The sequence below is a fragment of the Myotis yumanensis genome, unplaced genomic scaffold (assembly GCF_028538775.1).
Source record: "Myotis yumanensis isolate MYYU_CA2020_CCGP unplaced genomic scaffold, mMyoYum1.0.hap1 SCAF_2, whole genome shotgun sequence".
Lineage (NCBI taxonomy): Eukaryota > Metazoa > Chordata > Mammalia > Chiroptera > Vespertilionidae > Myotis > Myotis yumanensis.
In genome coordinates, this window is record NW_027223753.1 from 57,296,253 (window position 1) to 57,313,089 (window position 16,837).

The 16,837-nt window shown below is 35.1% G+C and overlaps 1 protein-coding gene across 15 annotated transcripts in view; it reads right to left on the minus strand.

Annotated features, from left to right (window-relative positions):
* Positions 1 to 16,837, minus strand: part of FUBP1 (far upstream element binding protein 1) — a 36,482-nt gene that overhangs the window by 3,429 nt on the left and 16,216 nt on the right. For 4 of the 15 annotated variants that reach the window (XM_070405436.1, XM_070405435.1, XM_070405440.1 and 1 more), the window contains 7 exons: positions 16,125 to 16,285; positions 13,504 to 13,655; positions 13,338 to 13,417; positions 9,899 to 10,036; positions 7,950 to 8,024; positions 1,723 to 1,868; positions 1,363 to 1,476 (listed from right to left, as the gene is read on the minus strand). In XM_070405436.1, coding sequence (XP_070261537.1) covers positions 1,435 to 1,476; positions 1,723 to 1,868; positions 7,950 to 8,024; positions 9,899 to 10,036; positions 13,338 to 13,417; positions 13,504 to 13,655; positions 16,125 to 16,285 — 794 coding nt within the window. In that variant the 3' untranslated portion in view covers positions 1,363 to 1,434. Of the gene's footprint in view, positions 1 to 957; positions 1,337 to 1,360; positions 1,477 to 1,722; positions 1,869 to 7,949; positions 8,025 to 9,898; positions 10,037 to 13,337; positions 13,418 to 13,503; positions 13,656 to 16,124; positions 16,286 to 16,837 lie in introns of those variants that run through there. The other 11 variants (XM_070405438.1, XM_070405437.1, XM_070405432.1 and 8 more) reach the window with 8 other exon arrangements.

The following is a 16,837-nucleotide window of genomic DNA, read 5'->3' on the forward strand; positions in this document are numbered from 1 at the left end:
TGCAATGCTCCTTGAAGGAACACAATCAAGGATGATACACAGCACAGTCCTCCTCACCCCTACAGAGCTAGTTCTATACTGGCTGGATCAAACCTGCACTTCAACAGACAATGGCAAGACAGACTGTATTTGCATGTAGTCTAATATATTAATATGCAAAGAGCCAACAAATATGCAGAGTAAAACAATGGATTTCAACAAAATATCAAAACTTCAGCATGAGTGTCATAGAGTAATAAAATGATTTCAAGTACATAAAAAAATTAAGTTGATTCAATGACTGGACTTGTGCATTTACAAAACAAAGCTTATCTATACTGCAAAAAGAAAAAAAAGGAAAAGAGCTTGAACATTTCCATATCTCAATAATGTTTCAATGGCAGATGCACTGTAACTATTATACTTTTTTGCAAACTATTCACTTTTCTACCCTTAATTTAAAAAGAAACACACTAATATCGTATACATTGAAAGAGTTGCTTCACATGAAAAAAACTGTTCTTATCAGACTACTCATATTCACTATCTGAAAACTGTTTAAAGTTAGTTATGCTGAAACAGTCTTGGAAATCAAGTAATTATCAAATTAAGAACAGAAAGGTTAACTGTTATAGCAGCAGTACAGGTCTGAAACAGTGGTCATGTATAAAAGGAAATGTCACTGTTAATTCAATGGAAGTATACCAAAAGATCATTGTATACACATGCAGTTTTTAATCAAACAGAAGGAAAAAAAAAAAAAAAAAGAAGATATCAGGATTACTTGTGCTGAAACAGCCAAATACAATAAATGGAAAAGATCCTCCAATCTATTACTATACTGCAAGGGGAAAAAAAAAACATGCCAGTGTTTAAAAATTCAATTAATATTTCATGGGGAAAGCTTATATATTTGTGTATATGTATCTTAATTTATCATTGCTAAGAAATTATGAATTCTTTACCCACATATCCAACTTACCGACACAGGAGGTTTCATATCATTTATTGTAAAGCACAAAACAGGCATTTTAAAAGTGAAAGTATACATTGAAAAAGTACATTTATATCACAAAGCATTGACCACATAATAGTTGCAAATACATTTGCTGGAATGTGTACATCTACACTAAATACTAAAAACAAACCAATTTTCATTTCTACACAGAAATATTAACCTCCTATCAGTAGTGATAGATATTTTGTACATTTTCAAAAGAAAAAAAAAAACTACTATTTTAAACCAAAAACAAAATTAAGATCTTCATCAAGTCGTCTGCATCCATATATTTAACAAAGGTATTTTTCCCCCACACAATGAAGCAAATACTGTATTGTCCACTTCTTATTATTGGCCCTGTGCAGAAGAGATACATAAGAAATACACAAAAAGTTAAAGAAAATCCTTTAAATGGAGCTAACTCAGGAGTGAATCCTTTAAGAAAGAAAAACTGGTTAATATAAATGGTGGTGGCTTCTTGCATGATTTGCAAATCCCTGGGGGAAAAAAATTTATTTTTAAAATTAAAGGCATTATAGAAATGTTCAGCACTCAGATGCCATAAAGCATTATAAAAAAAACAAAGCCAAAAGCAACCCAACAGTACATCATAGTCCTTCATTTAGTTATATTTTGCCATATAAAAATTAAAAAGGCAAACATAATCAATCCCAAACAAACAAAATAGTAAACATGCAGAAAACATGACTGGAGTTTTTAACACATCAACAAATTTATTATACCTGAGGTGCTGGAGGATGCTGTGGCATTCCCTGGGGACTTGTCTGGGCATAGTAGGCTGCTTGTTGTCTATAGTATTCAGCCCAGGCTGCACTGTAATCTGGCTGACCACCTGGTGGAGCACCAGTAGGAGCAGGAACAGCTTGACCTTTGAGAAAACAGAACTTTGTTACTGTAACCACAATTGAAAGTCCAAAAGAATCCCATTTCTAATGAAGACAATACCATGCTTCTTATAATATTCCTCCCAAGCCTTCGAATAAACCTGTGTCTGCCCTTGTTGATCTAATCCCCCTTTTAAATACAAAACTATATCCACTGTAAGTATAGCTTATAAAGACAAAAGCAGAGGATCTGAATTGCTTGCTTAAGTTTTCACCAGTGTCAGAAAACTACTCTGTAATAATAAAAAAATTAGAATGCTCTTTATTTTCTTTTTGCATTATGTCATCACTATTAATAAAAAATAAAAACAAACCCATCCATATAATTTAATTAAGGTAAAGATATAAGCATGATGTTGATTCAATTAAAGAATTTATAAACTATTAATGTTCCAAATTTTGTTTTAAAAAGTGCCTCATGGCCAACTATAATGTTTTTTTTAAATGCTTCATGTAAATAGTCTATGGTTCCCTGGCAGTGACTGGTGGGCGGGGCCACTATTTTTTGATCTCTCATTCATGTGTATCTGTTACAGTACATATTTTAAATAAAATGCAAAGACTATTATTTTAAGACCTGCCCAAAGATTTGTTTTCTGATTAGTAACCCATAAACTACATATATGTATAAATATATATGTGTACATATATATAAAGACTAATCTATACCTTTTTAATGACATGTTTAAAGTTTTAATACATGTGTTCAAATTACAACACAATTTTATTATAAATAACCTGATGGACATAAAGAACAATTACCAACGAGGTTCTAAGCAACAAGATCAATGAAACACAAAACTCAAGAGCCTTCATGAGCAGTTATTTTACTAGGCAAGGCGACTTTTCCGAATTTAAGAGATTAAAGAGGCACAACAATAAAATATAATGCACGAACCTTAAACAGGTTCTGGATTAAGATAAAAACTCCCCACACTTAAATATGGTCTTTGTATTGCTACTACTGAAAAAAAAATATAAATTTCAGGGAATCGAACCAGTGATACCTGGTTCATGGGTCAACGCTTAACCATTGAGAAACTTCCACAGGGCTGCTGCTATTGAAATAATTTATTTAGAGCTACCAGCCTGCAACTTACTCTGAAAATGTGTCAGGCACATAAAACATGTATATACACAAAGTACATATGTCAAACTTAAAAAAAAAAAAAAAGGTGATTCTGGGTAGAAAAATATAAATATGGGTATTTGCTTTACTATTTTTCCAATTTTTTTAACGGTATAAACATTTTTTAAAAATAAAAGGTCAGGGAGAAAGAAAACATGTGTTTACCTATTTAGTTCCTTTATTGGAACAGCATTTATTTAATATGTAATTCAATTGGCTTTATAAAATTACAGCTAAACAAAAAATACTGGAGCACATACATACAGAAAGCTGTTTTTATGTTTGCTAGATGTGATTCATTTTGCCCAGCTGAAAATAGGGAAAGACTCTTCCTATCTGATCTACTTATGATTTGGCTGTCCACTAGCCTCTTGTGCTTCTCTGCCCTTTTTAGGACATGTCCTTAACTTGCTCCCCTTTATTCTTTCCCTCAGTTCAAAAACAGTGTTGATGCCAGATAGTTTAGTTTATACTTTAACAGACCACCACTTAATATTCACATACAGCTTCACAATGTATAGAGTTTGACTTTAATTTCATCTCATTCAAGAAGTAAGACTTGCTCTACAGTTCACATGTAACATTTTATTATAGCCCAAGAGCCAGCTTCGCTTGAATAGATTTTTTTCATACTTGGTTATCTCTATATATTAGCATCCTTCAAACAACCACTCTCTCCCCATTTTAGGCTAACGCTTACAAGTCCACCATATCAGTGCTTAACATTATAAGAGCCTTCAAGTCAAACTTTTCTTCCAAAATGCCTTCACTTACCATCTTCAAAATAGAAATTGCTTGTCTCTACTTTGAAAACCTGTTTGTTCACAGGGTATTTACTTGAAGTTTCCTTCATTCGAGCTTCAAAAATATCCAACCCCCCAGATTGCCGTCTTTGCTTGTATGACTTAAAATTGCCTTCTATAACCCTCTAGAATCTTGTCTTTAAAAAGAATTCCTCTCCTAAATTCTGTTAATCCCAGAAAACAGAATGTTTTCACAAAACAAATTTAAAAACTTAACCTGCATGTTTCAAAAGAGGTTTATTTATCAAGAAGCAAATAATGACAAATTTATAATGTTAGTGGAGATTTCCTGTTCTTGATAGGAAAAGCTGAAATTAGGCTTTAAAAGCTACAATAGCCTGCTTCATTTGGTGAAGAGGGCACTGATTGGGAATCAGAACAACCAAGTTCCCAGGAAATCCTTGTTCTGCCACTGGAAGAGTAAAACTTAGGCTCTCCAAATAAGGGAGTTAGATTTGGAGGTAAAGATCTTTGACTGATACTTTATTACACCTTTCTTTCCTTCCATTTAAAAATCTCAAAGATTGAACTGTATTATTCTAATGCTTTAAGGTCTCTTATTTGTGCTTATTCTAAATAGATCTTAAGGACAAGTAATGTACCTTGTAATTAGATCAGTTAAGCAACCAATCATTTACAAAAAGAACTATGATAGGAAAAAAAAATTGACCTTGTATCATTAAAAACCACACTTAACATTATTTCCTTTAAGATAACATGAAATTGCCAAAACCGGTTTGGCTCAGTGGATGGAGCGTCGGCCTGCGGACTGGGGGGGTCCCAGGTTCGATTCCGGTCAAGGGCATGTACCTGGGTTGCGGGCACATCCCCAGTGGGAGGTGTGCGGGAGGCAGCTGATCGATGTTTCTCTCTCATCGATGTTTCTATCTCTCTCCCTTCCTCTCTGTGGAAAATCAGTAAAATATATATATAAAAAAAATAAATAATAATAACATGAAATCACTCAACCACCAGCCCACCTTGGTCATAAAATTAACAGCTGACCATTATGCTACAGAAAAACACACAACTAAAAAGAAGGTGAAGGAAGGGGTTAAGGAAAATTTTCAGTCAAATGTGGTGTTATTTAATTATTTTTATTTATCATCTTTCTCCACAAAGGATTCAAGACAGTTCAACATACTTTTTCTAAAATTAGAATTTAATAGAGTAGTAAGTAGGGAAAAGGTAGAAAATGAAAAATTAAAAGAAAGGCAAAGTGAAGTATCTACCCTTCATAAAAATTTGAATGGTATTAAGACCTCGCAGATTATATTCAACATACCCATTCATTTTGGGCAAACAAAATGTAAAATGGTTAAATAGCAAATTTACTAATGATCATGTTGCAAAGAAAGAATAAAATATAATAAAGCAGAAATCATACTCATTCCCCAGTAATTACTTAAGTCTACTAATAGGCCTTTGTTTTTACCCACTTTTAATAATACAGGGAACAGTCCTGGCTGGATAGCTCAGTTGGTTGGAGCATCATCCCATACACCAAAAGGTTGTGAGTTCGATTCCCAGTCAGGGTACATACCTAGGTTGCTGTTCAATCCCCAGACAGGCCATGTGTAGGAAGCAACTGATCAATGTTTCTCCCACATTGATTTCTCTCTTTCTCTCTCCCTTCCTCCCTCTCTAAAAACCAATAAAACATATCCTCTGGTGAAGATTACAAAAAAAAAAAAATATGAAACATCTCTGGCATATTACCCATTGTGAAAACACAAATTGGACCTAATGATTTTTAACCTTTACATGCTTAAATCTTTAAAATGGTGAAGCTTTTTCATAAAAATTAAGGTGACCAGAGGTCCTGACCACTATATTGTCACAAAATGATTTCCAGTTATTCTAAATAGCATCCCAGTTTGGACAATAAACTATGCAATCACTGTAACTACAGTATACTGTTTTGAGGTTAAACGTTTTTTTTTTAAACTATCTTTTTACAGAGTTTCAGCTGTTACAGAACTACTTGAAATAAACTGGGTCAAAAAAAAAGTAAATTAATGAATCTTTTATAGCCTCAAGAATAACATGCTGCATGACTTTCTTTGAAAGTCATTCTAACAGGGAAAATTATTTGTCTTTTCTTTTTTTAAAAAATATATCTTTATTATGACTGCTTAGCCAGAGCACATTTTTTTTTAAGAGAGCTCTGAATTTTTCTTTATAAAACTGCCTTTAAAAAAATATTTTTTAAAATTATTTCAGAGAGGAAGGGAAAGGAAGAGAGAGAGATAGAAACATCAATGAGAGAGAATCATTGATCGGCTGCCTCCTGCACACCCCACACTGGGATTGAGCCTGCAACCAGGGCAAATGCCCTGACTGGGAGTCGAACCATGAACTCCTGGTTCTTAGTTCGATGCCCAACCACTGAGCCACACTGGCTGGGCAGGAAAACGAATTCTCCTTCTTTAAACAAATCAGCTGTGTAAAAAAAATCCTTATCACCAGGTGTATGTACTTTTATACAAGAAAATATTACTATAATTTTTTCCTGTGAAAATGACAAAGAAAACATCAAAATTTACACTGAGAATCACAAGTAGACTATATCTTACGAAAAAATTCTATCACCTATGTCTTTCTATACTAGTGAAAGATGGGCAAGTTTAACTTTCATTTATGACAACTGGCTATGTTGTAAGCTGTATTGTTTATAAATGACCAAGAGCATAAGCACCTGGAAAAACAAACAAACAAACAAAAAACTTGTACAAAGGGTCCCTGAAAAAGGCAAATTTTTTACTTAGGACCTCTTAGAGATCAAATTCTGGTTCCACCACTTAGTTGTAGTTGTGACCTCTGTTTCTCAATCTGCACATGTAAAGTGTTAGTGAAGACAGTTCTTTTCATTCATAACAGTATGTATGAATGTATTTGCTGAATACTTGATTAACAACTGTACCTCCATTAGAGTATGATAACCAGAAGGGCAGGGTTCCTAGCTGTTATTCCCACAATCACACTGTAGGCATCTATCACTATACTTGGCACACAGTCCTCTACAGATATTGAATGAAAATGGCCTTTTTAGGTGATTGTTTTTTTCTTTTTCATACATGAAAATGCCATTTAAGTAACTTTCTCTGTCACTGTAGGTTACTTATCTGATTATTTTGCACCAAAAATACAATGGTCTCCCCTTTTCTAGTCAACTGTGGTCAGAAATATTGTATAGAAAGTCCCAGAAATAAGCAACTCACATTTTAAATTGCACAGTTCTGAGAAGTGTGATGAAATCTGGATCCATCGTACTCCCTCCCTCTCAAGAGGTGAATCATCTCCCTAAGTCCAACATATCCACACTGTATATGCTACTCATACGTTAGTCTCCTGGTAGCTGTTATGAGATCAACTGTTCCAGTATTTAAGTGCTTGTGTTCAAGAAACCCTTACTTATCCTATATAATAAAGAGCTAATATGCTAATTAGACCAGATGGCAGAACAATCTTCCAGAAAGACCAGTGGGCGGGGCCACGGGGCCACAAGGCCACCAGGCTGTGAGGGCTGAGCTCCTTGCACGAATTTCATGCATTGGGCCTCTAGTATTACCATAATTGCTTATTTCAGAATGATTGTTAATCTCTTACTGTGCCTAATTTATACATTTACTATCTCTGGTTTCAGGCATCCATGGGGGGGTCTTGGAGTTTATCGTATCCCCTGAAGAAAAGGGGGGACACTATTATAATACCACACATACATATTTTTCTTTTGGCACTCTAGAATTTAACCTATGCCATTTTGGCTACTAACATATATAACAAAAATGTAGGTAATATACAATGTCATATGTGCCAGGAGAAAAATTTTTAGTTTCAATTGGTAAATGATTGACAAATGGGTTTACAAATAAAAATGTTTCCTTATTATGTAATCACAAATTTAAGAATTACTATTTGTAATGACCTCGAAACATCTGAACGTTTAGTGATTTTGGAATGCATTCTTGCTCAATTATTCTTTTAAGATTTTAAAAGTTAATCAGTGAAAGCCCAAAGAAACAAAAACATGATACAAACATGCTTTTATTGAAATCTTCATCCTTCTAGAGTAATATTTACTAAATGTTTCAATTTAATTAAATGTATAAAAAAGGAAATGTAGAACATACCCATTTTCTTGTAGTACTCTTCCCAAGCCTTGGTATAATCAACCTGTCCAGCTGGAGCTGGATTCTGTTGATCACCTTGTTCAAGAAAAAGAAAAGAAAAGAAAAAGATTCAAGTTTTCAAGAGACAATTTGGTCTTTTCCTTCACTTTCTTGAGTGGAAGAGTTGGGGGAAGGAAGGGTGCTGTGTGACAGTGGTACCCCTTCTGGTGTACACTAAGGTACAAAGTTGGTGGACAGAGAAGATAGTCTATGTATTTGGAAGGAAGAGTGGCTACACTGAGCATGCAAGTAAATTCACTTGTCACATAAGAAAACACACCGAGGATACCAGGTCCCTCACCATTTATAAACATGAAAAGGCTAAAAAGAACCTTGAAGTACAAGAATGTAATTAATTGTAGGTGATATGAATGCACAGTCTAAAAAATATATATATTTTACATACATTTAAACACATATACATGCTTATGTAGGTATGTATGTATTTACCTAAATTACATAAGTTCTGTACATTGAAAGGAGCTAGAAGCAATGACGCCTCAGTAGAAATGAACACACTGAGTTTGGTTTCTAAATACCATCATCTACTAAAAGGAATCAGGGCTCTTTGGAAAAATGGCTGATTCTAGGGCTGGAGCCCAGAGAGCACAAAATGAGCATCTTATTCTGCAAGAAAGTAAGAAAATGCTTAGAGAATGACAGGCATGTCAAAAGGATATAGGAGCGATCTTGAAAGTACTCCTGACTAGTCAAACCTAGGACAATTCCATAATCAAAATAGTAGACAGTCTAAAATACAACCTATTGAATAAAACAGGAACCCAAACTGAATAAAGAAGCAAGCAGGAAAGGGGGGGGAGGGGCAGGACTCTTTTTGACAATAAACTACCAACTATTAATGTAAAATGAATAATGGGAATAGAAATTACCATCATAATTGTAGCTGAATGAATGAGGCAGGTGTTAATCAATGAAGGCGAAGGCCAATGAGATACAGATTAGTAGTCTAGTCTCATTATAACTCTCCAGAAAATAGTAATTTTCAAAGAGAAAAATTGTAATTCTATGGTATAGAAACCTGGCAGACACCAATATAACCAAGTCACCATGTTTTGCCTTAAGCACAACAGTTCTATATGGCAGATAACCAAAGGCTGCCATTTCCAGGGAAGAAACAGATCAAAATATGACCTCTTGATGTAACACACAAGAGCACATCATAATTTCTGAGGTATTCTTGCCATACCACAAACAGGACCTCATGAGGATGACATCATCTTCATAACAAAAGACTGAGTATCGTCCCACAAAGCAAAAGGTCTGTACTCTTTACAACATTAAAAAAAAAAAACACCAAACCGTTTTTTCCTGATTGATGAGACAGAATAGACCTGACAACTCATAAAAACATGTTACCAGATGGGATCCTGGATCACAAAACAATTGTTGGGTCAAATGGTGAAATCTGAATTAAGGACTGTGTACTGGGACAGTAATAATGTATCAATGTTGATCAACTAATGTGGAGGGCTGCATGATGGACATGGATTTTTGGATTAATACAGAAAGGAGTATTTTAAATGAGGCATCATTTCTACAGCTTGGCCATAATGGTTCTGACAAAGACTAATGATAATGGACATGGACACCTGGTAGAGAAGGTAATAAAAAGGGGTGGGGGTGAGTGTTAATAAGGGATGAAACACTAATAACTAGGTTATTGGGTGTTCCTCTTCTCTAATATATCTTACAACTTTTATACAAGTTTGTGATAAAAAAGTAACCTATTTTTAAAAAGTCTGCTTACCAAAGCTGTAAGAATTAGGAATTTTGGGGTACCACATGCATTTTATATATAATTCCAAACACAGGTGTCGTCCCCCCGCCATCTCTCTCATATACACACACACACACACAAACACGTATATATAAAAAAAAAGTTTTATTACCATAGTTACCTTGTCCATTGGTTTGGGCTGTAGTTGGTGCACCAGTGGGAGCTGCAGGTGGTGGCTGTGCTTGCTGTTGGTAATAGTGAGCATAATACGCAGCCCAAGCTGCGGAATTTGGATCAGTTCCTGCCTTAGCTAGAATAAACACAAGTTCAACATTTGCACCTGAAGTTTATTATTCTCTCTCTCATATGTACATACACACTCTGGCAAATATATAGACCCCACAGACCCCAAAATTAACTAGACTTAAAAATAAGTAGAAACTTTCAAATTCTTCTATTAATTTCACTGTTACCCCTAGCTTTTATAGAAAAAAGAGGTTCAGAGATTAACTGGCATTCCTAGATCTTAGAAAAGGAGTTGGTGACAGGATTCGGATAGGGATAAAAGATCTTTTCTCTAAATCCAATGCTTTGTCTCAAATCATCCTGTGTTTTCTTTCTAAATCAGTTTTGCCTCAAGCCCAACAGTTCTTTCTATATGGCAGATAACTAAACGAAAGGATTTCTAGGGACTAAGCTGTATAAGAAAGAAACAATTATTACAGAACTATGAACTTTCTCCTGTCTCGTTTTCAATAAAAACACAACTTAATCTTAGAAAAGGAAAGAGAGATTAGCCATATTTCATCTCATCATATTTCACAGTGATTATCCTAACACATAAACTTGATGTCATAGTCCTACTTGAAATTCTTCATTTATTCCCTAGAGTCTTCAGGACTGTCTAAGACAGCAGTTCTCAACCTGTGGGTCGCGAGGGGGTCGCGACCCCCCTTTGGGGGTCGAACGACCCTTTCACAGGGATCGCCTAAGACCATCAGAACACACATATATAATTACATATTGTTTTTGTGATTAATCACTATGCTTTAATTATGTTCAATTTGTAACAATGAAAATTCATCCTGCATATCAGATATTTACATTACGATTCATAACTAGCAAAATACAGTTATGAAGTAGCAACGAAAATAATTTTATGGTTGGGGGTCACCACAACATGAGGTACTGTATTAAAGGGTCGAGGCATAGGAAGGTTGAGAACCACTGGTCTAAGATCTTAGGTATAGACTATCATCCAAAATCTTTAATGATCTGGACCCCCTGACTTATCCTTTCCATTCCAGCCTCATATTCCCTATGTCAATATTTTTCTAACACTCATGTACTGACTACAATAAACAGCTTATACTTTCAGAAGTTACCATCTTATATCTGGGCCTTTGAGCATATTATACTTCCTCTGCACTTGGCTCACCTTCACTCATTCTTCATAAAAATCAACTGATACATGAACAGTTTGAGACTTCTTAGAAACAGAAATCCTCTATTGATTCTGTCCTTTATACTATCATATGGTATTACAGGTATATCTTTATTAGTTTACAGCCTCAAGAAGAATGTCATTGTCTTAGCTAGAGTTAGCATCTATAATGTAATCTGTTTATAGCCTTCATCCCAAATGGGCAGCAATTTCCAGCTGCTTAATAAAAGTGAATGAAGGTTGAGAAAAAAAGGAATTTTTAGAGGGATATAATTTTAAGGTGATATAATTCCAAGACATTACACCACCCTCCTAATCCTTCTCAAGTAAGAAATTGCTTTTCTACATTGGATATTTATGTCTCAATAGTGTCATTAACCTGTATACTAATAAATGCGAGATTAAAGACTTTAGGAAGTGATACTGGTACTCCTGAATGAACTTCAAATAAGAAAAACAGTCTTAAAGTGCATTAAAGCAATAGTAAAGAAAATAAAAAGATGCCATCCAAGTGAAAAATAGAAAACCAGCCTGTTTACAGACATGAGAACTTACTATCATTCATTCAACATAATATTCATTCATTCATGTACCACTATTTTATGCATAAATATAGATTTAGAGGGGTTAAAAAATGTGCTTGTTATACCACAATTACTAAGTTGTAAGATTAGAATTTATCTAGGGCCTGTTTCATTTTGAGGTCTAATCTTTTGACTCTATATAAATGCTTAACAGCCCATTAATTTTTTATCGAAACAGATTTTAGTTCAGAGAATATTGACTTTATTGTCAATACAATTTCATTTAAATCATTTATTTGGTTTTTATATGTTAAGTCTAATTTAAGCAATATCTAACTTTAGCTCATTTCTTCTGGCTAACTGGATTCTTGCTTTCCCCAAAGCAATGCTAGAAACCACATTCATTAACCAACTGTTACTTCACTACTACTCCAAGTGGGAAAATGAGATTGTGATAGAGACCACTTCTCTATTCCCATCATTTTCTCAATCATGCTACCTACCCAAACAGGGCTCATAGGTGCTACTCTGCATATCCAAGTTACCCAATATAAATCTGCCCCTTAACCAACAGGTTGAATCTCTTAAATGGTGATTCCTCTGCTTATCACACCATCTCAATTAGTTTACAAGAGGGAAGAAAAACCTTTCATTCTTAAAAGACTAACTTTAGACTATATAGTAAATAACATTTGACTCTTCTATAAGTCCTTCTATCACATTATTGCTATCTCTTGAAATGCACTCTTCTGCTACAGAATATAAACTACTCTTTGCACACCCAGATTCTAGCACCCTCAAGTTGTTTAGTGGATGTTGTGGCTATTGCATGACTGCCATGCTGTGTCATCATTTCCAAAGAATACACTTCCTTTGAAATTAAAGTATGTTATAGAACATGGGGGCCACATTTAAATACGAGTGTTTCACCTAATTTTTTAGATTTTTAAAATACAAATATTAACTAGTGTGGAAAAGAATCCATTAATTCAGTACCTTCCTTGAAACTACTCCAGTGAAAGAGGCCTAAAGGTAGGTAGTAGGTGAGAAAAAAGAATCATAAAAAATTGTTAATTGGTTTCGATAAATGCCCTTTGACCATGGTGGGGATAAAATAACATAGAATTGAACAGAATGTAATATATATAAAATCCAGATCTGAGCAGAGAAAAAAGTGTACTTTAGAGTTTTAACATGTAGATATTAAATACAGGACTGATTTTTACTAACAGGTAAAGTTACCGTATCTAGAATACTAAAACAGACAACTTACATAATTTGAGAACTTAGAGGAGTTTAATGCCCAAGTATTAAACACTCCATTTAGACTCGTAACATACTATATACATGTAATGGCACTAGTACCTAAAGCCCAAGACATTGCACTTCTTCCTATAGCTTTTGGCTTTTAGCACTCTGCTGTGTAATTTCAAAAGTAGAGAAAATCAAATGCAGGTCGAAAAAGGTTCCATGATAGACCATATTCACACCAATCTTACACACTGTGGTAGAACCAGAACTTAAGACTCCTGTTGAAAGAGTGAAATACGTGCAGAAAATGGCACACAATGTAGAAATAACACTAGAAAATATAAGGAGTGAAAAACAATACAAATTACACAAGAATGATAAGCATCTTTTACCTGGATCAGGAGGGGCCTGTTGCTGCCAGTGTGGATATGCATTTCCCCACCCCTGGGGAGCATAAGGGGCTGGAGGACCACTGAAAAGATATAAAACAATGTAAGAATATGACTTACCAAAAGCTAGAATCTTTGGGGAAAAGCACAAAGAAAAACCAGTACTTACTGAGGAGCAGGGCCAGGTGGTCCTGGATTATAAGGTGCAGGGTTGTATGGTCCCATTGGAGCTCCAGGCCCAGGAGGCCCAGGAGGCCCATGGGGCCCTGGGACACCATGGGGCCCATGGGGTACAGGTGGCCCTAAAGGATTTACTGGGCCCTGCAAAAAAGCAAAATGACTTACAAAAATCAGAAAAACACCAATGGCCGAACAACTCAAAGGTCAATTCCTGGGTCAGGGCACTCAATCCCTAGTAGAGGGAGTGCAGGAGGCAGCAATCAATCAATGTGTCTCTCCCTTTCCCTTCCTGTCTCTAAACTCAATAAAAACATTAAAAAAAAAATACTTAGTTGATGTCTTTTTTTTATTAATCCAACTTGTAAAGACCACTAGATTTAACTGCCCTAAAACACCCTTTCATTTCAGTTAATACTTACCATGAGACATTTTGGACAAAATTGTTTTTAAACTACATTTGGTTGTCATTTTTCTCACTACAAAATAATGAAGCTAACCTCCATGATTTTTTTAAAAAAAATAAATATTTAAAAATGATTTTTAGAGAGAGGAAGGGAGAGGGAAGAAATACCGATGTGAGAGTAGAACACTGATCAGCTGCCTCCTGCTTTTCCTTACTGGGTATCAAGCCCACAACCTAGGCATGGACCCTGACTGGGAATCGAACCAACCTTTCAATGCACAAGCCGACGCCCAACCAACTGAGCCACACTGGCCAGGGCTAACCTTCATGATTTTTAAAGTTCCTTTTATTAGGATGTCTCTTTAGGTCTCTAATTGCTGTTATCACCCCCCCACTTCCAATATTCTATTATCTATAACCCACCATTTCGAAATAGTAAAAAAAAATAATAAAAATTACTGAAAAAGTATCAACATTTAAAGAAATGTGCTTTTATTCAGAGGGAGAGAAACATCGATTGGCAGCTACCTGCAGCCCCCTACTGGGGATGGAGCCCACAACCCGGGCATGTGCCCTGACTGGGAATGAAACCAGTGACCTTTTGGTGCATGGGATGACGTCCAACCAACTAAGCCACACTGGCCAGGGTTAAGTAGGAATATTTTCAGAGTGATGTGCCAGGCACTCTTTTAAGCAATACACACGCACCACACACTCATACCTAAATCATTTAATCCCTAAACCCTGTAAAGTAGGTAACAGACTAAGGCAAAAATGACTATTAGGTTCCCTAAGATCACAGTCAGTAAATAATTCAGAGTATTTATTTTGTTAAATTCTCAACTGAAAATATATTTTCCACTGATTTTTAGAGAGAGTGGAAGAGAGGGAGAGACACAATTGATGTTACCCCAAGACCCTTCAGTGTGTAGACCAATGCTCTAACTGCTGAAAACACCAGCAAGAGCCAGAGTATTTTGAACTCAGGTTGTTTAGCTTCTCTAGGACATTCTATTCTGTTTGTCCACCAATCCAGAAGGAATCCTGATCCGTGCATAGTAAAATTCAAAACCAAGATGTGCTATTCATTTTTCTGCATTAATCTCTGCCACACTGATTCCACAATTATTTTCTTCATGTCTCTGTGCAATTACAAGTATTGCCCATACAATGTTTATGTATATATATATTTTTAAATATATTTTATTGATTTTTTTACAGAGAGGAAGGGAGAGGGATAGAGAGTTAGAAACATCGCTGAGAGAGAAACATTGATCAGCTGCCTCCTGCACAACCCCCTCCTGGGAATGTGCCCGCAATCAAGGTACATGCCCTTGACTGAAATCGAACCTGGAACCTTTCAGTCCGCAGGCCGACGCTCTATCCACTGAGCCAACCCAGTCAGGGCTGTGTGTGTATATTTTTATAAGATATTCTTTAAGTATTTCTTGTACATTTATTTTTTGACTTCCCAGACAGAAACAGTGTCAAACTTCTTTTGCACCCCATCCACGCATGGCAATCACCAAGGAGAAATTTTTCCAAGAAATTCTATTATTAATAGTTTAAGATGCTTGCTCACACCCTATATTATTTATAATAAAAGCAAACAGTAAAGCACTATTTACCTCATTTACAAAAAAGAACAATCAAAACTTCTCATACATTTTTGTACTACCACCAGCAAACTTTTCTGGCAGAAACACTTTCAAGCTTGGCCATGCATCAGAATCACCTGAACCATCTTTCTAAAAGTAGATGTTGGGCTCTATTCCAGACATTTTGAATAAGAACTGCGTTATGTGTAGAGGTGGAAAGCACCCAAGTAGTCTACATTTAAAACTCCCCAGATTACTGCCTAAGAATTAGGATTTATAAATTTCTACTTTAAAGTGGGATGTATCTGACTCATCTTTGTGTCACCAGGGTTACATATAGTAAAAGCCCTTAATAAACACTGAATTCCTGTTAACTATATCCTTTAAATATGTTTCACAATTCTCCACCAACCTGAACATATCTGCAAGAAATGCTATCCTCTTATCTACCCACACCCAAATATAAGGTTCTGAACACCTTTTACTGTATTTAATTAGGTTACTTTCATTCCTGGAAAATCTTTTCTGTTTATGTTATCTATTATGTGATGAGCCTTATAATTTTAGACTAGAACTTATGCTATAAATTGATGTTTAAAGCATACTCACACCAATCTTTTCTTCTATGAGTTGCCGAGCATAGTCTATTTGTTGTGGAGTGCCACGAATTGTAAATAACTTCATATTAGGGTCTGCATTAGGTGGTGGATTTCTCTGAAGTTCTATTCTTGCACCAGACTGTTGGCTTATGCTTTTTATGGTTTCACCTCCTAAAATCAAAACACAATAATTTCTCTAAGAATTCAAAGGATACAAGAAAAGGTAATTAAAATAAAATGGAAGTAACAAACGAACTAACAAATACAAACTCATAGATACAAACAGAATGATGATTACCAGTGGGGAAGGGCAAATTAGGCAAAGGGGGTAAATGGCAATGGAAAGAAACTAGACTTTGGGTGTAAAGTATAAATTAGGGTATACAGATATAGATGTACACCTGAAATTTATATAATGTCATTAATTAATATTACTTCAATAAACTTAAAGTCACAATTAAATGGGTCATTAAGCTTTGACTAGTAGTCCATCTGCCAAAATTCTATTACGATTTTCCATTTATTCCTATACTTTAAATCAAACTGTATAAAGCATTTCATGCTTCTCTTAAAATACATTTGAGTTTTAAGACATAATTTAGTACATCTATACCTAACCTTAAAATGGGTAACTTATCAAAATCAAAATATTTGGTTCAATTAAACTGCTTTTACAAGCAATATAAAGTAACATTAAAAAATTTTGAAAATTTAAACACGTCT